The sequence below is a fragment of the Podarcis raffonei genome, chromosome 8 (genome assembly GCF_027172205.1).
Source record: "Podarcis raffonei isolate rPodRaf1 chromosome 8, rPodRaf1.pri, whole genome shotgun sequence".
NCBI lineage: Eukaryota > Metazoa > Chordata > Lepidosauria > Squamata > Lacertidae > Podarcis > Podarcis raffonei.
In genome coordinates this window covers 89,576,021-89,598,836 of record NC_070609.1, presented here as the reverse complement: position 1 = coordinate 89,598,836, position 22,816 = coordinate 89,576,021, and the positions used below count along the sequence as shown (strand labels likewise).

Genomic DNA, 22,816 nt, shown 5'->3' with positions numbered 1-22,816 from the left:
CTGATGCCTCCTCCAATTTCTGCTGCTCTCTTGGTCATTGGGGGCCACAGGATCCCACACTTTGAGGTCCAACCCAAGCTGGAGCACCTGCTGCTATCAGGACCAGTGGTCAGTCTCAGAGGACAAATGTTTCCACACCATTTTGATGGCGCAGCTTGGCAGGCATGTGGCAGCTTCTATACCAGACCAGCATGCTTGGGTTACCAGGGACAGGGAGATTTCTGACCCGGCCTTGCAGTTCTGCCCACGTGCTCTTTCAGGGAGGCCTCCTGTCAACAAATTCTTGGTCTGGTGCACAAATCCCAGGTGAATTGCATTATAGGGTATAGGGTGTGAAGGAGCAAGACTGAATGGCTTTTAAAGTCACTCCAGTCCTCTTCTCTCAAATATGAAGCCATTGTGGGCAACCGTGAGTCCTTTTCACACAACTGAGCCCCTGGAAAGGGGCCTCTACCCACCCACTTGCTCTAAAATGCAAGCACGGCTCTTCTGCTCACCCACATTTGCACCCTCTCACCTGGGTGCAAAAGGGCTGTCACATGGAAGATGGAGCAGGGTTGCTTTTGCTGCTACGGAGGGTTGGACCAAAACCACTGGATTCATATTACAAGGAAGGGGAATCCCACTAAACCTTTGGACATCCTCACAAGCTGAATGTTGGAAGATTCAGGGCAGATGAAACAAGGTTTTTCTTCACACAGCGCATATTAAGCTGTGAAACTCCTCGCACAGGAGGCAGTGATGGCCACTAATCTGGATGGCTTTAAAAGAGGTGTAGACAGATTCATGGAGGACAAGGCTGTCAATGGCTGCTAGCCATGAAGGCTACATTGTTCACTGCTGGAGGCAGCGATGCTTTTGAATACCAGTCTCTGGAAATCACAGAAGGAGAGAGTTCATCTTGTACCCTGTCTGTGGGGTCTTCTACAGGCATCTGGTTGGCCACTGTGGATGCTGGACTAGATGGGCCATTGGCCTGATCCAGCCAGCTCTTATGTTCTTAGTGGGTACTGCAGTCGGGGTGTGGGGGGGCCACTCCTGTACCGATACATCATGTGTGCTTAGTTTCAGGTCATTCTTGCCCTGATGATTCAAGTGGGCTTTCGTTTTTTTACTGACTTCTCCCTTTGCACACACAGACATGCACTTTCGAAAAAGCACATTTTGTCTACTACTCTGTGGGAAAGGGGAAGTAACTTTCTGACTGATGCAAAGTCCAGCCAAGTGACCCTGTCCACAGCCGTCCTCCCATAAAGGGAGAGACCTCATGACTGACACAAAGGATAGGCAGTCAGCTGTGTGCAAAGCTGGAAAAACCGGCTCCCTCTGAGCCCTGTATGGGCAAGGAAATGTTGGGTGTGTTTTCACGCCAAGATTACTGGCATCTGGATTCACGTTTATGTAAGTGCCTCTTGTCTCAGCCTTTCTCCCATCTGCAACAAGGGAGATCGTAATATTAGCCTACCTTACAAGGCTGTTGTAAAATAATTATGGAGACAAATGCCTGTGAAAATGCTATAGTGTGATAAATGCTAAAATGCAGTAGCAGGAGCCAATGATGGAAGTTGCCTTGTATCAAATCAGACTATTTGTTCATCCGGATTCTTGTTGAGTATTCTCGATGGTTCTCCAGGGACTCGGACAGAGAAGCACCTTCTCCATCACTAGCTGGCTGGACTGGAAATGCCAGGGACTTTTCCTGGGACCTCCTGCATGCAACATATGTGCTCTGCCAGTGAGCTGTGATCTCTAGTTTTGTCCCTAGTTGTCAGTATTCTTCATCATGAACCCCTGCAGCAATACTGATCCGTCATATATATGTGTACACACACACACACACGGTGCTGTGTCCTTGCTCACTCTACTCACCAACCCCCCACCATTCTCCCCACATTAACCCTCTAGAACTTCCCCACCCCACCCCAATGCAACTACTAAGTGCCCCTTTCATTTTCCCAACACCATTTCCAAGATTGTGATGTGACACTGCAAATCCTCCAACGGGGGCTGCGTGTGATGACAGCATTACACTTTTATGTATATAGACAGATACCTATATATTGAAATGCTGCCCTCAGATATGAGGGTGGTAGGACCGCTTGTGTTCCAGGAGCCTAGAGCTCTGTCTTCCTGAGCAGCCAAGCAGCAGGAATGCTTTGCTCTGCCCACATCCCGCCCCACGTGCTCTGCCTCTTCTCTACCCTTTGGAAACTGGCCTGACTAACATTGCTTCTATTTCAAGAAACTGTAAAATGACCAGGACACATTCTGTTTCACTGCCTGAGGCGAAATGGGAAGGTGCTGTCCTCTCATGGCCGCTGTAGTCCTGCTTGCTGGAGCCACACAGCTTCGGTTTCCGGTGAGATCTCGTCAGAACACAGAAGCCACTTCTTACTGCTTCTCTAGTGGCAGCAGCGAGGGGCGGTTCATTGCCATGGGAAAAGTGAGGTGAAGATGTAGCAGCAGCTGCAGCGAAATCTCACAGGAGTTCAGTTGCCACTGCTTCTTCCTGCTTCTCTGGCAGTGGGGTGCGTGTGTGTGGTGCCACGCTCACAGGATTCTACCACCTGAGGCACCTTCAAAGGTTTCTCTGAAGGGATTCTGGGAATTGTGGTCAGAATCTTTTAGTAAAAGCATCTCACTTTCCAACCACAGAACCACAAGTCCCACAGATCCTCAGGTGGAAGCCACAATGAGGCTGCTTTTTATCAAGGGCACAGCAGCCAGAGCTGCCACCGAGATCAGCCACGGGTTGCTGCTCTTACCCATGGCCAGAATCTGCAAAGGCAAAGCTGTCACTCTGAGGTTGCTTCCCCTCTTCCCAACCCTCCCCTTTCCCTCCTGCATCATGTCTTTCGAACGTGAGCCTGAGAGGAGGAACTATCTCAGTGCTGGCAAAGCAAAAGGTTGGGCAGCTGGCTTGCTTCGTTAACAGTAACACATCCAGATTTGGGACGGATAAAAGAAAGTACGTCTTCATATTATGCATAGCTAAGCTATGGAACTCACTCCCACCATCCTAGGCTTTAAGAGAAGATGAGACAAATTCACGGAGGAGAAGGCTATCAGGGGCTACTAGCCAGGACAGCTCTTCTCTGCCTTCATGCTGAGAGGCAGCAATGCCCCTGAATCCCAGTTGCTGGAAACCAGAGGAAGGGAGAGTTGCTCTTGTGCTCATCTCCTGCTTGTGGGCCTCCCATTTGGGCATCTGGTTGGCCACTGTGAGAACAGGATGCTGGGCTAGATGGACTGGGAGTGAGAGTGCCGTTCATATTTTATCTGTGCAAACCTACCAAGATGCTTGAGGAAAGGGCTTAGCTATCCACTGTTTGCATGTATCTTATTTGAAATGGGTTTTTAAAAAGTCATTTACAAGCAAAGGGCAGATGTTCTCCATTCTATTGAGCCTGAGTCACGCATTCATTTTGCCTGGGGTTTAGCAGGAGTCAGTGAATGACGTAGTGTCATGCTGAAAAGATTAAACAGCACCAGCATCTGTGACAGTAGCAGGCTTGACTTCCAAGGATCTTTCCCTATATAAGGGCTAGATCAGTGTCTGGATCATCTAAGAACAGGATGCTGAACTGAATGGACCACTGTCTGGTGCTCTTCTGGTGATGAATCTCCATTTGGATTTGGACCACATTAGATTCTGAGGAACTTCACATAAGAACCTGCCTCTTTCCACTTCAAAAAGGGTTCCAGCCTAGAACCTTTTTATTTAAAAAATGTGGCAATAACTCCCTCTCCCAACTCTTCTCCTAAACAGTTTTCTTTGGGCAGGGGTCTTGTTTTTTCGTGGAGTGGCTTCCAGCCGTATCAGCCCACCCCTGTACCTGTGTGGTTCAGACACACCTCTAATGTCCTCTGGGAGAACAAAGTCTCCCTCTCGGTTCTGTGCTAAATGACTTGCCTTAGAGAGTGATTGCGAGGGATTGTAAAACCCAGTCAAGGTGCTGCTGTACAGAAGGCTCCCCAGGAAGTATTAATTCTTCCATGCCCTTTACAGCATTCAATAAAACTGGATCGAGGCTATATTTAGACAGGACAGATGCCCTGGGAGGGGCTTTTAGATTCAGAGGGCACAGTCCAAGGGAGAGGAAGAAGGCCCTTTAAAAGAGGAGAGCTATAAAATTACAAAGTGAATCACCATGAAGAAACTAAATATTTATTTCTCTGAAAAACATATGTTTTTTAAAGCACAAAACACAATTTAACATTTGTAGAAACAGGCACTTGAACCTTCCAGTGCACACTTTCCAATTTACAATTTACAATGGATTGTTGCAGAACTTCCTGCCCAAAATTGGTTCACAAGGCCATTTTGTCCAAATCAATGGAAAGTGGCAGCAGTAATGGCCGTGGCCTATAAGGCCTTGCGGCAGTGATAGAGAGTTCTGGCAGTAGCAGCGGTGGATTGTGAGGACTTGCAGAAGTAGTTGCCAGGACATTGTCCTGTTTGCCTCTGTGTAGTTCCTTCCTTATTTCATGATATATATCATATCATGATATATCACAATATTTAGCTGATGATATAACGTGATATTGAAAACCAGTTATCGCCCGGCCCTACTTTAGAGGTTGAGCGTGTGTGTGTGTGTGTGTCGTCCTGGAGGCAGAAGAGTCACTGTCACCCTCCTATGTAAAAGAGGTCCTGGACTTCATAATTTTAAAATGCTGCTTCTTGCCAGCTGCACTTTCCATAGGCACTTGTCTTACTATTAAGCTCTGAGACATTTGCTATCCAATTAATCAGACCAGTTATATAAGGTAATAGACCTATGAAGGTTTATTCTGAAACAAGCTCCATTGAGTTCAATGGGGCTTCCTCCCATGCAGCTGTGTACGGAACCACAGCCTTAATCAACTAATTAACTGGTTAAACATTGTGGCCCTAGGATATAGTGAAACCACACTCAAGCTCCACCTTCCATGGTATTTTTAATATCTTAAATTGCTGCTAACTTCTTGTTCCCTAATTAAATGCATCAATCTTTGTAGATTATTTCCATAGATCAAAACCCCATCACTGGCCATCAAAATTGGGTAATCATTTCAAAGTACTGCAGCTACTGATTTAGCTGGGCTGGTTTCATCCTCTTTAATCCCCCCCCCAAAAAAAAACCATTCTAACACATTTTATTTATTTATTGCATTTCTACCCCAGCTCTTCCTCCAAGGAGCTCCAAGTGACACATGTGGTTGTCCCTCTCCTTGTTTAATCCCCCACAACCAGCCCTAAGAGGCAGGTTAGGCTGAGAGGCTGTGACTGGTCCAGGGTGACACCCAGTGAGCTTCATGGCTGAGTGTGGGATTTGAACCCCAGTCTCCCAGGACCTGGCCCAACACTCTAACCACTAGGTCTCTTGCCAAAGAGTGGTAGGATGTTACACAGATGAGCAGAGCAGGTTTACGCTCAGAATTTCACAGTGTTGCGGATACACCACCTGTACCTATTCAGCTTTGTGGGGAAGGAAGAAAACACAGTGACTGGCCACAGTGGCTGGCACCCATCTGGACTCATGGGGCGGAAGGCAGGGAGCCCAAACAGTAATTAGAGCCAGTCAGTGCCAAGAGGAGAGGCAGAACCAACTAGTTTTGTCCCCATCTCCCCCCTCCCTGCTGACTTTCCAAGGGCAACCCCAGGAGCAGGAGGAGGCGGACAACCTTGGCCAGTGCCACCCCCTAGGCTGGTTGAGGTGAGAAGGCAGGCGGATAGGTGGGGGCTGGATGAGGGCGACTGAGGTAGCTCTACATGCTGCAGTGGACCAGCCACCATGGCCAGCAATGCTTTAGATCAGATTGTTTGTTTTAAAATTAATAGCACATAGTTAGAATCATGGATCTCGCTCCCACAAGAGGTAATGTGGCTACCAACCACAAAGATGACTTTAAAAAAGAATTGGCTCCCTCCTCCAAGAATTTGTCTATCGATGGCTTCTAGCCATGATGGCTAAGCTGTGACTTCACAGTCGCAGGCAGAAATGCTTCTGAATATCAGTCGCTGGAAACTGCAAGAGCGCTCCTGTGCTTGAATCCTGCTTGTGGGTTCTCCACAGGGCTCTGGGTGGCCTGATCCAGCACGCTCCCTTCATGTTCATAATATTGTATGGTGTTATTGGGGGTTCAGTGTGATAAAGCACTTTGTGAAGCATGTTATTTAAGAAGCAATTTCACAATATTTTAAATGGATATATACACACAAATGAGAAACGACGTAAAAAGAGCAGGTGTGTCCCTGGCATTACTTGAATCTATGCCATGGTCTCCCAGTCAGGGACTACACTGTCCACAAACACTGCGTGTGGAGGCAGCCAATGACATTGCCATGATCAACTTCATGAGCCACCAGCTGCAGATCCACTGTAAAGAGCCACTGTTATTGCTGGCATGCTGCTGGTATGATAGAGATTAGAGGGGGGCAAAACTAGGCTGTGCCCACCCTCTGCCCTGTGGGTGCAACTTGCCAGCATAAATCTACATTGGGGGAGTTTAGCACCAGCATGGGGCAGGGTGTCCAGTAGTGTAGATGGAGTTATTTGGGTAGAATGACACACGGCTTCTTAATGCTACTCAGCTAGTAGATCTTCAGTTTCTTCCTTCATTTCATTGGAGGAGAGACCACAGGTAATGCAGTACAATCACTTCTGGACAACTTGTTTGTTCAGCATTCACTCTGACTTAATTGTACAAAGAATGCAGGGCGGGAGGTTCTACAATGTTGTGTGTCTAAAGAGCATTGATTCTGATTTGTTAGTTTAGAAGCTAAGGTGGCATACATACTTCTCCGCCACAATAGCTCTACGGGGGCAGGTTAGGCTCAGAAGCAGCGACCGGCAGTCACACCCAGTGGGCTAAGTGGGGGATTTGAACCCTGGTCTCCCAGGTACTAGTCCAGCATGCTAACCACTACACCGTACTGGTTCTCAATTATACAACCGTGACTATACAATGAGGTTATATGATGTTAGTTCAAGCAATCATCATTTCAGATATTCAATGCATCTTCCCCTTCATGGTCCTTATTGCAAACTGTCTGGGGTGGTGGGGTGGAGGGGTTTTGTGGATATAGGTTTTGTTGCACAAGAAAGCCAAATATGCTATTGTTGTTGCTATTATTAAAATTTGTATACCACCCTTCAACTGTAGATATCAGGGTGGTTCGCAACATAAAAATACAATATAAAAAAATACAAAATACATGATAAAAATAAAAATGACACAACCTGGATTTGACAGCATGTGAATGAATCCACCCTGGAATGTATTGGTGGTGTGGAAGTCTCCTGTCTCTGACTGAATTTGCCAGGTATGTGGTTCAATCCCACTTGCAAAATAACTGACAGCCTGATTGACAGCTCTGTTTGAGTGGATTGCTTGCCCATCCTGTAGAAGAGGAGTGGGAAATTTGTGGGGGTCCCCAAATACTATGCTTGATTGCATGCAAGCTCCTCTGGGCTTGAAGGACAGGGCACAAATGTCCTGATCACTGGCCATGCTGTTGGGAGTCCAACAGTCTCTGCAGGGCCACAGGTTCCCCATCTTTGCCAAAGAACGTGACAGCACCATAAAGCTTTCTATTTGGAAGTCTTTTCTCAAAGGGCACCAAAAGCACTTTTAGCTTTCCTTATATAAGCCATTTTTAATGGAGAATCATCACGATCTCAGGGCGCATACTAGAATTTAAAATGGCTTTCTGTCCCGATAAGAACTATTTCGCTCCTCCACCCTTGAGGCCCTGGAGGGGAGTAAGCTTCGCGTCCCCCTCAGAGTTCTGGCCGCGCCTGCCGGCCGCCAACTCCGAAGCAGCGCGTCTAGCCCCGGCGCCGCACTCCGCACGCGCTCAGGAACCCGACGCCGCGCGCGTCTCCGGCAGGCGGCGATCCTTGCGCCAGCCCCTCCCGGCTCAGGCGAGCGTCGTGCGGTTCTGCACGCTCGCCAGCCCCCGGCGGAGTGACGACGCCGGCGGAGGCGGGGCAGCGCAGGGCGGCGCGTCGAGTCCTCAGCTCAACCTGGGAGCCGGAGCGCCATGTGCGCGGCGGGTCAGAGCGGGATGCGGTGCCTGGAGGGGCGCTGGCTCCATGCACAACGGGGGCGCAGCTAGTTTCCGATGTTGCACTTGCAGGACAATAAAGAGCCCCAATCTCCAAACTGGCCTCTCTGCTGCCGCGCCTTTAGGGCTCCTTTTGCTCAGCCGCCCCGCGCAAGATGCCCAGGGCGAGAAAGCGCCCTCGTGGCCAGGGAGGTGCAAAGGGAAGGGCCGGGTGGGGCATTGGACCCATTCGGATACCCGAGGCCATGCCCAGGCAGGCGCTTGTGTTGCTTTCAGAGCCTGGGCACGGATCCTGGGACTTGTGTCCGAGTAGAAGCGCCTCGCGTGGGGCATGGGTGGGCGGGTGACAAACGGAGCCACAACCTCCCGGGCGCGTTTTTCCTTGGGGAGCCTGGGCTGTGGGCGGGGCGGGCGCTGCACTCTGCACTCGCTCAGGAGCCTGCTGCCGCCTGGGTGGGCCGCTGAGATTTCCGAGCAGCCGCCTTCCTCCTCCTCCTCCTCCTCGGTTGAGGCTCTACACACCCTCCGGCCGGGGCCAATGGGAGGCGCCGGGCAGGGCGCGTCACGCGGGAGCCGGCCGGGGAGGATGGCATCGCTGGCGAGCCTCAAGAAGCCACTTTGTTCCCGCGCCGCGTAGCCAGGCAGGGCCGCCTCCGCCTCGTCCTCGCCGCCCTCTCCCGGCTCCGGGGCTCCGGGCCCCCGTCTCGCCGCGCCATGATCGCCTCCCACTTGCTGGCGTACTTCTTCACCGAGCTCAACCACAGCCAAGTGCAGCGGGTGAGGGCGCGCCGGGGCCACGCGGACGCCCCGCCGAGGGACCGGCCGGCTGGGCGAGGGATCGGGGCGGGCACGTGGGGGCAGCTCGGGGGCCCTTTCGGGAAACGGCGGCGCGATTATGGGGGGGGGGCGCCGCTCTGCACGCGCTCAGAGGGACGCGCAAGGAACGTTTGCGTGCTTTTCAAGCTGGAGCGTAAAAGCGGGGAATTCCCGTCTGCGCGGGAGACGCGGAGATCTCGTGAAAGGGAACCCAGGGACCCTCTCGTCTTGGGTGGATTGGGCGGCTCTGGGCGCCCCGTTTCCCGGGACAGGGGGAAGGGGCGGCGGCGGCGGCTGCCGCTACGATCTGACCACTGCGCGGGGAGAAATAGGATTATATTGGTGGGGTCTTTGAGCTGCAGCAGGAGATGCAAGGCGCTCTTTCCGGCTTCCACGTGGAATGCAGATGGGACATTTTCTCCCCTTCCTTTGGTGGGAGGCTGGACTATGGCCTCCCCCCCAAAATACTCAAGCCTGTTCCGTTCTCCAAACTTTCATGTATTGCAGAGGAGAGCGCCGCCCCCCTCCACGACTATCTGGAAGAAATGGGGTCCCAATCCTGCTTTTTCCTTCTGGATAGTTGCTCCCTTCAGTGGTTCAGGATGTAGGGGGGAAAGTCCATGTCCTGATAGGATTGGAAGAAAGCCGCCCCTCCCCCCCAGCATTTTGGGGCTACTCCTTCCCCGGCCTCTTCCAGCCTTTATGATGCCAGGAGCGGGTACTGGCGATGGAGGGATCCCGGATGATCTCCCCCCCCCCGGCAGACAACAAAGGAATCTGTTTTCACTTAAAAATTACGCCCCGCCCCCTTGTGGCATCCGCTTCCGTGGACCTCAGCCTCCAGGCAGTGACTTTTAAAACCTACCTTTTTAGAAGCTTGCTTAGTTCTGAGAACTTTAGGCATTGGGAAAACTTCTTTTTTTGGCCTAGCAACTCTGTGGGAGAGACTGGTGTGTGTGGTTGGAGCCTCAGGAGCAAGATTAATTGTATTTAAATACAGAGGAGTTTGCAGTAGCTTAAAAAAATAACATGCCACATGAAGATTTATAGATGTGTGCATGCTTCTCCAGAGCCTATGCTGATGCAAAGCTTTTGTGTGGTATTTCTTGAGTAAACCTGCGCAGGATTGCCTCTTGGTTCTGTGCTGGCTTTTCGTTTCCAATACCCAGGCTTAATCTTGGCAAGGGGCATGTGCAGAGTGGAGTGCAGCTGCCTGTAATGATGCAATATGCATTCATTTAGGGTTTTTAGGTGCCTTTAAGGTTCCATGTTAGCCGGATTGTGACCTCTTGGCTATCAAATCTTGCAAATGCCTTTCTGACACTGAGCAGCAGATGACCACAGAGGGCAACCTCTTTCATTATAGCTTGCTAGTGGCTACAATGTGCCAACACTGTGAGTGCCCACAGCAGCAGCGCTTGGACGTGGGTGACTTGCTGCCAGCAGGACCAGCCCAAACCCTCTGATCCTCAAGGCAGAACATCCAAATGGCCCCTTTGACCAAGCAGCGTCAGGGACAGGCCGCAGAGCGACTACTGTGCATGCAGAAGGTGCCAGGTAACAATCTCTGGCAGCTCCCAGTCTGAAGCCCTGAAAAGTCACTGCCAATCAGTGTCAACAATACTGGGCTAGATGGACCAGTGATCTGATTGCTATTTTGCAGGGAGACATTTTCCTCAGCCTCTTCCCCATCACAGTGAGTGGGGGGACTTGTACGCAGGAGGATGTCCCCCGGGGGTTGTGCATCCTGGCTCAGATCTGCCTGCCCCCTCACGACTCTACTTCACAGTGTCCCAGATGTGCTGTCCGCAGAAGCCACTTTGTCCTGCCTGCTGGCAAGCCTTGCTGGCTTGTGTGCAAACAGAGCTGAAGCAAAGCAGCTGTTGCCTCCCAACAGGAACTGATGCAAGTGGGACACTTCTGCTTTTGGATGGCTTACTATCTAGATCAGGGCAGTCTTAACTTTTCATACCAAGTGAGTGTACTTGGATATAAAACCTACGGCCGCACTCTGCCTTGTTACATGGTGGTGTTGGGGAAGAAAGGCCAGAATTTGATGCCTGCATGCTGCCTTCCCAAAGCTGGGAAAGCACTAACTAAGCTTTGGGAAGGTGGCCTGGGGGCTAGGAGGGGCATAAGATGTTGCTGAGGACTGCCAAAAAAAGGCCTCAGCTGCATGGACCACCGCGATCTAGATGATCCCTCAGACAGACATACAAACAGCCTGTCAAAGTCACACAGGCAAAGGGCTGCCTCTGCTGCGCTTTTGATCTCGGGAAAACCTTTTCCACTCCTCTCTGCTCCTTTCCCTTCATTCCAGCTGTTGGACTGTTCCAGCTTTCCTCCTTCCTGTGACTCCAGAGTTGCAGAGGAAAAAAGAGCAGCTGGCATCTCCCTTTTCTTCTTGTGGCTCAGGGCTGACTTAGGAAATCTTAGTGAGAATTACAGTGGTACCTCTGGTTACGTACTTAATTCGTTCCAGAGGTCCGTTCTTAACCTGAAACTGTTCTTAACCTGAAACTGTTCTTAACCTGAAACTGTTCTTGACCTGAGACACCGCTTTAGCTAATGGGGCCTCCCGCTGCTGCTGCGCCGCCGCTGCACAATTTCTGTTCTCACCCTGAAGCAAAGTTCTTAACCCGAGGTACTATTTCTGGGTTAGCGGAGTCTGTAACCTGAAGCGTCTGTAACCTGAGGTACCACTGTATCAGGGTATCTGAGGAGGAAAAGATCCTTTTTGCAAAGCAGGGAGGAGGGCAGAGAAGGTTTGCCCTCTGTGCCAGGGACTTCCAAAAAGCTGTTTTGATATTTTCTTCCCTCTCCTCTAGGTTTGGGGTGTGGGAACACCCTGCCCTGATGGGAGGGGAAGCACCATCCTTCCACATGTGCAGAAGGTTATTTGACACCAGGCTAAAGGGGTTCCTCTGCTTCCTTTCACTATTTGCTCTAATTCTTTCTCTCCACCCTTTTCATATGCAAGTCTCTAAAACGTTACGCTGGTTTTAATTTCTGTCTCTGGAGGAATGTGACTGCAAATATGCCAACACTGCGTAACTCGTGTCTCCTTTTCTGACCTTGGGTTGAGAAATAACAAATGGAGAGCTCATGTGATCTCTTTCTATTGCTATGAAAGTCGCTGCAGTTATGACAAAGATCACAGATAGCATCAGAGTTGGCTCCCTCTGATTAGAGCGCCCTTTGCCCACCTGCTGACCTCCAGATGTTTCAGACTTCAACTTGCATCAGCACCAGGGGACACATCAACATCATACAACCATGTTGACTGGTGGGAATTGTATTCTGACCATGAGGTTGGGGAATCCTCAAACCTTATCAAGAGAGGATGCCTTCTGCCTTGGTTGAGTGCTCATTGACTCACTCCTCCATCCTCATCTGCCCATCCAAACCTACAAACAGACCCTACATGTGGATGAGGTTGATGGGAATTATAGTCCAAGAGCATTTGGAGGTCACCATTTGGTAAAGGATGTTCTGTGCAGATGAAGATGTAACAGAGGGAATGTAGCACAATTGGCATTCTTCTTTTTGATGGTTTACTTAGTTGCAACCTGGGAACAGCCTGTATGCCACAGCCTGGCCATTCCTTTGATCTTGTTAATTGCTGCTCCCTGTGAAATAATAGTTTGTCCCTCCTTATTGAGGAGAGAAGGGTCTGAGCTTTTAACTATTTTCTGTCCAAAGTGGGTCACTTTTGGAAGTCATTCTTCCACTTAAAATGGAACATGCCTGCAGCAACCAGGTCTCATTTGGATATGTGTATTTTGGGACCCAGAAAATAAGGAGGCAGAAAAGAATTGGGGGGGAGGGTTGGGGGAAGGCACCCCCTTTCTTTTTGTTCAGGACACACCCTGGCAAACCAAACTGCTTGAACCTCAGTGGTGTTGCCTACCTTCCATGCAGCACATGGTGTGGAAGAAACTTTGGAAAAGTATTGCATGCACTTTGTAGAGCCCTTAGTGCAGTCAGAGACATAGAACCCCCAAAGGGCATCCTTTTAAGGTAGCCCCTGCATCCTTGTTGGTGCATTAGAAAAGGTTGGAGAGCACTTGATGATGTCAAGTGAGTAACTGTTCTTACGTAATGTGGGACGAAAAGTCCCAGATTCTTACAATTCTAATCCATTGGGTTAGGGATGCGGGTGGCACTGTGATCTAAACCACTGAGCCTCTTGGGCTTGCCGATCAGAAGGTAGGCGGTTCGAATCCCTGCGATGGGGTGAGCTCCCGTTGCTCTGTCTCAGCTCCTCCCAGCCTAGCAGTTCGAAAGCACACTGGCGCAAGTAGATCAATAGGTACTGCTGCGGAGGGAAGGTAAATGGTGTTTCTGTGCGCTCTGCTTTCCATCATGGTGTTCTGTTGTGCCAGAAGCGGTTTAGTCATGCTGGCCACATGACCCAGAAAGCTGTCTGTGGACAAACGTCAGCTCCCTCGGCCTGAAAGTGAGATGAGTGCCGCAACCTTATAGTCGCCTTTGACTGGACTTAGCCGTTCAGGGGTCCTTTACCTTACCTTTTACCTTAATCCATTGTGTTATTCAGACTTGACCTAGAAGTATCTTGGAAGTACCAGAAATGGGTAAGGCTATTCCAGAGGGACCTGATTGACCAACTGCAGTTTTATTGTGGTTGATGGAAACCAGCAATGTGCTGCTTTCAAAGAAAGAGGTGGGCAGGTAAAAATTTCCAGAGGGTTCCATAGCTGTAAACACAAATCTCAGCTCAGTTGGTAGAACATGAGACTCTTAATCCCAGGGTCATGAGTTCCAGCCCCAGGTTGGGTGAAAATGCCCTTCATTGCGGGGGGTTGGACTAGATGACCTTCGTGGCCTCTTCCAATTCTACAGTTCTATTATTCTATTTTCCAGCTTTCCCCAGGTTCTTTCCAGTTCAGGATCCCAGTTCCTCATGAACTGCCCTTGGGATGTGCCTGTTGAAACACTGCAGCCATGTTATATAAGTCACTGACTTTCGTTGTTGAGCTATAAACTCGGTCTTTCTGTAATCAAGGAATTCTGTAATGTTTTCCCTCTTTTCTTAATTAATACTTGCCAGCATTTAGGAAAAGGAACTTCCCCAGCCCTTACTTATGAATGTGACTCATGGGCATTTATGCTCTTGCAGAAGTTGCACCGTAAACTGATGCAATTTGAGGTGGAGGAGATGCAAAGGAAAGACAGTGGGAGAGCTGCTCTTTTGGCTTATAATTTCTAGCAATTCAGGGCATCCATTTGTGTTTACATTGCCGGGATATTCCCAAAGAGGGCACCTGCATTGGCATACCTAGATCACTCTGAAAGTTGAGTTTCATTGCCAAGAAGTTTAGCATCACTGAGCAGAGTCTGCAGAAAGGCCCTGTGAATGAAGTCATCCATCCACAGAATAGTTTCTATAATTAGAAGCTCACTTACTAGTGAATAAACCCCTGAACTTTGTGAGAATTTGAGGGTAAATGTGCATAGGGTTGTGCAGTGAAGCAGCAATCGTATGCAGACTTAGCTTTGGAGCAAGCCCAATTGAACTCAGTGATATTTACTTCTGAGTAAACGTGCATAGAGGTGGACTATAATAGATCCTTGCTGTGCCTCAATCTTTGCCTGTTCTCTCTAAAGCTAGTGATTTTGGTTGAGGGAATCAAGCAAGCCAGCAAGTTGAGACAGGATCGGAATCCAAGTCTTTCAAAATCTAAACCCTTCCTGGCAGAACCCAACCAAAACCTACAAAGATGCTGACTAGGATGATGTTTGTGGGTCTATAGCAGGTTGATTAGTTTGTCAGGGTAGTTCAAATCAGCTACAGTGGTACCTCAGGTTAAGTACTTAATTCGTTCCGGAGGTCCGTACTTAACCTGAAACTGTTCTTAACCTGAAGCACCACTTTAGCTAATGGGGCCTCCTGCTGCTGCCCTGCCGCTGAAGCACAATTTCTGTTCTCATCCTGAAGCAAAGTTCTTAACCTGAAGCACTATTTCTGGGTTAGCGGAGTCTGTAACCTGAAGCGTATGTAACCTGAAGCGTATGTAACCTGAGGTACCACTGTACTTAACTTGGTAAGTCTTTCTACGTTTGATAAAGAAGCACATTTATTTTGATAAAGAAGCACACTATTTTTGGAAAACCAAAGAATTTTAATTGTACCTTCTGGAAATATTAGGTAATGCTAAACAACAACAACAACTGCATGTAATTGGCAATCATTTTTAATGATTACTATGCAATTGTACACACATTGTACTTACCAAGCAAAACTAAATTATATTAATTGAACCAAAATATCTTTTGAATTCCCAAGTCATGTTACAACTTTTTAGCACTCCTCATTTTTGGAAGCTGAAAAATTCAGCATGCCCTATTCATGCAGGGTTCTCTCCTGTGCCGACCTGGAGATGACGGGGACCTGCATGCAGAGCAGATGTTCTGTGCTGAGCTAGAGCCCTTCCCCTTTCATTATTGGCAGTGGCTGCTCTCCCTGCCGAAGGTGTGTCTGAATGCCATGAGGCTGCAGCAGGAGGGCCCAGGCTTCTGCTTAGTAATCGGTTGCTAACTCTCTGTCCCAGCTAAGAGTTCAGACACAGGCTGTGGTGCTAACTGAGGGTGGAGATGAACCAGGGAGGGAGGAACCCGACAGGCAGGAAAGTGACTCATGTTCTGCTGTGAAAGGGCTTTGGGTAACTGTCATGCTTCATTCATGAAGCCACAAGCAGGCCCAGTTTCTTCAGCCCTTGCTGCAGTAGGAAGTGATCTAAAGGCCCGTGGCTCCAAGGCTCTCTGTGCTTTTTGGGATTGATCCTAAATCTTAGCTTGCTCACCTATGCTTAACGTGTGGACCGTGGTGGGGCAACCACCAGGAAAGTACCGTAACTGTCAGAGCTCCTCCTCTTTAGCATTTTAAGGATAGTGTGGAACATTAATATGCCAGGATATATTGGTTGTTTGGGGCCAATTTATCTTTCAGAGAGGGGCAGAGGATTATTATTATTATTATTATTATTATTATTATTATTATTATTATTATTTATTAAATGAGGCTCCAGAGAGCTCAAATTAACCTGAAGCCGAAGAGCTGTGTGGCTCTCCAAGCAACAGCAGTTCTCAAATGGGGTTTTAGCTGTGACTACAACTGTGCCAGCCCCACTTTTACCGGCCCACAATATCGAATGTTGATTGGGCTGCAGTCAGCTTTCAGCTATCAGGGGAACTTGAGTTGGGACACATGGCTCTGAGATCCAGTTGTTCTCAGGGTGCAGGTGTGCAATGTGTTTCTCCACATGGTTTCCCTAATTGCTGCCCACTGACTTCTACAGGACAGTGGGTTAGTGGCTGCATCCGAAGGACCGGGCGAGTGACGCATGGCTTGTTTTGACGGCTTTCTCCATACTTTTCCCATGAGCGTTTCTGCGGCATTTCCAAATGGGTATTCTTACATAAGGGCTTTGGGCGGTTGCTCCACAAACCTGGGATGCATTTGAGAGGCAGCAGCACAAAGTTAACAAGCACACTATTGTTCATCTTTGCCGTTTCATAGCAGAGCAGAGCCACAAGCACCACACGTGATTCCTGTGTTTTTAATTTTGGCAATGTTTCCTTGATTTTGCACAGAACAGCAGAAGGCCAGATTTACAAGAAGAGGATGACACACTTCTTCCCCCTTGAGTTGGCACTGTGGAAATACTCTATAACTCCTAGCATGGGACAGGCTGGTTGCCTTGAAAGATATGTGAAATGGGAGGAGGCAAGACTTACAGGAAGCAGCCTGTCTTCCAACAAGTGTACAACCCCTTCATACTCAAACCGGCAGAGGATTGTGAAAGCCACGCCCAAAGTTCCTATTCTGTGTCATTTTTGCTCCTACATGTGTAGAGAAATGTGGTTTGTTCTGCAAGCGCGTCTTGCCCTGCCCCTCGGTCGTTTGCGTCATCTCTGAGATGCGGTGGCAGCAGCTGTCCTGGCTCACTTGCCTGCGTAACACGAGGCATTTGGAATATTTGCATTGTATTGCATAGAGAAAGTAGAGGAAAGTTTTTCTCCCTCTCATAACAGTAGCATCTGGCTAGCCCCTCCAGCTTTCTTAGGTAGTTAAGCAGAAGAATTTGTTTATTGCATTTATAGCCCTCCTTTTTCACCCCCTCATTTAATCCCTACAGCAACCCAGTGAAGTAGGTTAAGAGGCTGTGATTGGCTCAGGGCCACTCAGTGAGTTTCATGACTGAGTGGGGATTTGAACCCTGATCTCCCAGGTCCTAGTCCAACACTCCAACCACCACTCCACACTGGCTTCCTGGAGTACTTCTGCTATGGGGCAGCTATATGAACTAAGTAAATAAATAAATATCGGGAAAGCAAAATGTCACTCGGAGAAGGATCTGAAATATTTTCCTTGAAGCTTGAATTTGTTTTATTCTGGATTGCTTTGTTGGTGTTTCAATGTGTTGCAAACCACTTCGAGATTCTTTATTTAAAACATAAAGCGGTATAGAAACGAAATGAATAATAATAATAACAATAATAAATCTCACTGGGGGGGAAATGGTGCCTTGAGATTCCTTTGTGGCAACCTAGGTTTAAGGTGCTCTTTGGCAACTAGATTATATATCTGAGTTTCTAACGCTGCTTATGTTCTTATGGAAGCCTCAGGTGCTGGTGGGCTGCTCTTCCGGCTCACACGAGTGTGACGCCCTCTCACTGCTTCCACTTGTGGCCGAGAAGGCTCTCTCAGAGGCAGCCATTGCACAGGCTGCACCTGCTGGAATTCCTTCCCTGGGAGAGGGAGACTTTCCGTTCCCTGGGTGTCAGTTGACATTCATGTCTCCCTTTTCCTCCTGCGCAGGGCAGCTTTTTCTAAGCCTTGCCTTGTGTTTGCTTAACCTGGCAGGCTCTGGGGGTTTTCTGCGTTCAATAATTTCCTCCTTGGAAGTTGCTCAGGCTAAGCCGCAGCAAGGACAGAGTTTCTCCTTTCATTGAGATATATTGTGTCTCTGTGGAGTTGCAGCATATGGAATTTGAGATCCGGATGACCTCAGCCTCTAGCTTAGCTTTTAGCTCTTTCAGCGTTGGGGATCTTTTCTGTAAAACTAAACATTGCTACCTCGTGTCATGAGGGAGGAATTCAGCAGCCGAGGCCTGAGCAAGATCTGGCATTCCTTGACCTGCCTTCCCTGTGAATCCTGCTTTCTGGACTCTGCCTTGTAGCCATCCAGCTTCCATGCTCTTGCCCTCATCTTCTGCCCTGACTCGTGATCCCCAATGGCTCTCTTTTGTGGAAACCCGGATCTGTGAGGCAGAATGCAAGGTGCAATATTAAGTAAATATTTGCACGGCTGTTTAATAACTAGCCCTGATATGAAATCAGACAAGCAAGCTGGATCAGTTCCTCTGTGAACCACATGCAGTGGTGCGGTCATTAATTTCCGTGAATCTATACTGAATAGAGCCTAGCTGTATGCAACAAAGGCAATCTGGACCTGACTTCTGCAACCTGGCGCCCTCCAGATACTTTGAACTACAACTCCCATCTGCCCCAGTGCTATATGGCCCTGCTAACTTTCTGGGGTTTCAGGCCGTAGGACAGGGTAGGCAACCTGGTGCCCTCCGGATGCTGTTTGTTACTTCCCATCATCCTTGAGCACTGGCCATGCTAGATGAGATTGGACTTGGGACCTTCTACATGCGAAGCAGGTGTTCTGCCACTGAGCTACAGCCCTTCCTCTCATACTTCTGTTCCTTTACCCGCTTCTGTTCCCCACTCAGCCTCTGCCAAGCTGATGGGCAGGACAAGATTTGGCCAATTGTCCACATTGCCCAGTACCTTTTGGAAGAAGAACAGTTTGTTTTTCAATGTTTTGTTGTTAGAACAGGAAAAATTCTCAGTACTCAATAGGCTCCATACTTTTGCTTATTGTAGAGACAAAAGGATCAACACTCACCCCTAATGCTGAGACTTCAGATGGTGCAGCTAGGCATGGTTTTATTCTGAGGGCTCACTTTAAAAACACAAGCCTGTCTAGTGCAGCACCCTGCCATTGCAGTGTGCAACCACTTGCTGATTCTGGGAAGCCAGAGCCAAGCCCCACAGCAGCATTTGCCCCTGCTGTGCTTGTCGGCAGCTGGTCTTCAAAGACATGCTGCCTCCAGTAGGGGAGGCAGAATGTAGTTGTGTAAAAGATTGGCCACTTTCCTAGAGGCATAGAGATCCCATGATCAGCTTTCCAGCTTTCACTATCTTTTGACGTGGGTAATAAAATGCATCGTGCCCTTTTCTCCTCAGGCAAGACGGCCCCTGCCACACCCAGAGGTTCCCAACCAGATTCCAACCAAGCAACGGGTTCTTTCAGAGCTGATGGGTGGCTCTAGGTTTCGTCAATCTCTGAAATGTTCCGTCTTTATAGCGTAGCACATAAAAGGACGAGCTCATAGGAAACACAGGTCCATGTATAACAGCAGAGCTGTTGCAACAAGCTTTCCTTGGATTCGGGGAAAAGGGTCAGACTTGCCTTGTGGCTCTCTCACGGCATCTCTGAGGGGTCTGTGGTGGACTGAGATCACCAGAGACTCAAGTATTAGCGCTGTTGCGATGTCTCTTTCAAATGTCAAATTGACTTCGCTTTCCCCTCTCCTCCCCCAGATTGACAAATACCTCTACCACATGCGGCTTTCAGATGAAACCCTGCAGGAGATCTCAAATCGGTTCCGGAAAGACATGGAGAAGGGCCTTGGGGCGGATACCAACCCTACAGCCTCCGTGAAAATGCTGCCGACGTTTGTGAGGTCCACCCCAGATGGAACAGGTAAACAGCCACTACCCAGGAAAGGGTTAAATTCCTGAGCTCTGGGACCCGTCTTGATTGACATAAAGAAAGATCATAGAACCATGGACTTGGAAAGGACCCACAGGGTCATCTAGTCCAACCCCCTGCAATGCAATGGGAGGTGACGATTAAACAGGAGAGTGTCTCTGAGCACGTGCCAAGTGTTTTTTCCTCCATGTAACTGAGACTGTTGGCAGACATGCTTCTCTGCAACCACTGGCCACTTTCTAAAGAGACGAGCCTGACCTTCAGCCTCTGAAGCCTGCTGTCCACAAAGGGTGGCGTGAGTTTCCAAATAACTCTGTTTCTTTCTGGTCTCCATTGCTGGTCTCTTGGCTCTCGTCCACTTAATAGTTTCAAGTTCAAGAAAGAAAATAGTTTTTAGGGAGCTAAAAGTAATTTAGGAGGTTTTTATTTATGTGTTTGTTTTATGCCCCACCTCTCCTCAAGTTCAAGGCGGCAGACATGGTTTCCCCCTCCCCATTTTATCCTCCCAACAATCCTGTGAGGTAGGTTAGGGAAGAGAAGGGGACTGGCCCAGAGTCAGCTGGTGAGTGGTGGAATTCCCAAACCGCGGTGTCTCCCAAGTCATAGCCTAGCACTCTAACCACCACACCATGTCTTCTGCCTATGTGTGTGTTGTGTTTGTGTACACATGCACACATGTATTATACACAGACACACTGGATTTGCTCACTGTTGCCTCTGGTCTGACAGGTTTTGCAAGTTTTTGAAACGATGGGGAAATGTGCAGAGCCTCTTCACCTAGAGGCGAGAGGGCAGTGAGCCTGCGCAGTCTGAGCAGATGTCCTGCTACTCTGTGCCCCCTTCAGCCCTGCAGAAAAGCCCCCAGCCTCCCACCCATGGTCTCTCATGGACTGCACCTCTGGGATGCTAGGTCTGAATTACTCTCGGGCAACAGGGGAACAGAAAGCCTTTCAGTCAGCACCAAAACTGGCTTCAGTCAGGGAAGTCTGGGTTGTTTGATGGTTAGCAGCCAAACTGACCCCCTGAAGTTCAGGAAGTCATGGGCTGGAAGCCTCCAGCTTCTCTGCCAGCTCTTTAGTGGGACGTTTCCTGTAAACATCCTTTCTTGGCTTTCTGCTGTTTCCTCAACCTGGTGTCTTCCCAATGCTTTGGGCTTCCATTCCCATCAGCCCCGGCAGTGTTGCTGTGCTTCCCAAGTCATGGGATTGCAGAGTCGGAAGGGACGCCCAAGGTCATGTAATCGAACCCCCTGCAATGCAGGAATCACAGCTGGTCACTCCTTGTTTTCATGGCTGGGGTGGGAGAGATTTTTCACTCAATACCTCAAAGGTTTGCACATGCACTTAGGTCCGGTGAAGAGACCATTAGGGACCTTTGCCCGTCTCACAAGGACAGAGAGCAGAAATAAATACTGTTAAAGCAGCTTGAAGGTGGCATGAGGCAGGGCGCTATCACTGAACTTGTTAGAATCAAAGAATTGTTGAGTTGGAAGGGACCTCTGGCTTGTCTGGCTTATATGTATTCTTTTGTAGTAAGTTAGCTTAATCATTGTTACTGTGGACCAGATATACAGCGGATGCTTGGGTTGCAAACTTGATCCGTGCAGGAAGCACGTTTGCAACCCACAGCACCGCATCTGTGGGCTGCGATTCAGCACTTCTGCACATGCACAAAGCTTGATTTAGTGCTTCTGTGCGTGCACAAGCGCCAAAACCCGGAAGTAACCCATTACAGTACTTCCGGGTTCAGTGCTGTGCACAATCCGAAATCACGCAACCCAAAGCGTCTGTAATCCAAGATAGGAACTGTAGTAGTAGATATGTGCCCCCCCCAATTTTAGCTATTATAATATTAGCAGCAGTCATAAGGTTAGACACTGTTTCATGACCATTTCCCAGAATAACATCTTTTCAATAACCAAGCAGAAATATTTCAGGTGCCAAGGGTATATGGGTTCCTAAGGTGCTGGAAATATTGGCCTGAGCCGATTTCCATAATATTTCTATTTGAGAGCAATTCCAAGAGATGTGTATGTAATCTGCACTATTCAATTCACATCTCCCACCCTAATTCAGATATTAAGTTCAGTTTATAAGGCATTGAATACCATTGATGAAGGGCTGCAAAGTAGTTTTCCTTTAGGTCTGCTGGAGTTAGAATAGATGTGGGGCAGGGGCATTTTACAAGTGTGAGAAGGTGAGCTGAGCATCCCGAGGAAATCGGGAGAATTGCAAGGCTTGGGGCTGAAGAGCAGGCTGGGATAGTCTCGTCTTGCCGACTTGGCACCAGGATCTTGACTTGGCACTGGGCTCTTGTGTTCTCGGAAAGGGGCTGGCAGCTGGCCAGAAACGTCCCCTGCATTTGACCCCTCCACATGTTGTTGCTGCTGCCACCCTCCCGCCTCAAAAGCAAGGCCTGGGGAGCCTGGGTTTGGGGCCAGCTGGCTTCTAAGAATTGCCTGGATGAGAACCCTGAGGAGAGGCAGCTCCCTGTCTGGCTGGAGGAGCAGGTTGCCCACATGAACTGTTGCAACACTGGAACCTCCTTTTGAGTTGGCAGAGAGCCAGGCCCAGAAATGGGGAAGGGTCATCTGGAGGAGGACGAGGGCCAAGGAATGTGCTGCTTCTGCAAGGAGCTCCAGATGGTTATCTAGGCTTGCAAAGCAAGAAGGGAGAATTTCCCCTCGGGAAACCAAGCTGGGAAGCCTTTGTAAATGGGGTGGGATGTGGGATGGTGGAACAGGCCGATGACCACCACCCAGAAATGGGCTCACTGAACCAGGTCTGAGCTCTACAACCTGTGTGGATCACCAAAGCTCAGCTTTGAAAGATCATAGAATTGTTGAACTGACGAGTCAGAAGGGACCAAAAGGGTCATCTAGTTCAACCCCCTGCAACGCAATGGGAGGTGACCATAAAAAGGGAGAGTCTCTTTGCGCATGCACCAAGTGCCTTCTCTACATGTAACTCTGACTTGTCAGCTGACACGTATCCCTCAGCTGCTTTCTAAAGAGAGGGGCCAGCTGTGGGCCTCTGAAGCCTCCTGTCCCAAAAAGATAATCTTTCAAATAATCTTGTTCCTTTCCAGTCCCCTTTGCTGGTCTCTCTGCCCTCGTCCCACTTAATTGCTTCATGTCGGA

The 22,816-nt window shown here is 49.0% G+C and overlaps 1 protein-coding gene across 5 annotated transcripts in view; it reads left to right on the top strand.

The window, feature by feature from the left end:
- The window catches only part of HK2 (hexokinase 2), an 83,549-nt gene that overhangs the window by 37,133 nt on the left and 23,600 nt on the right, over positions 1-22,816 (top strand). For 2 of the 5 annotated variants that reach the window (XM_053401478.1, XM_053401476.1), the window contains exon 2: positions 19,506-19,668. In XM_053401478.1, coding sequence (XP_053257453.1) covers positions 19,527-19,668 — 142 coding nt within the window. In that variant the 5' untranslated portion in view covers positions 19,506-19,526. Of the gene's footprint in view, positions 1-8,590; positions 8,831-19,505; positions 19,669-22,816 lie in introns of those variants that run through there. The other 3 variants (XM_053401479.1, XM_053401475.1, XM_053401477.1) reach the window with 3 other exon arrangements.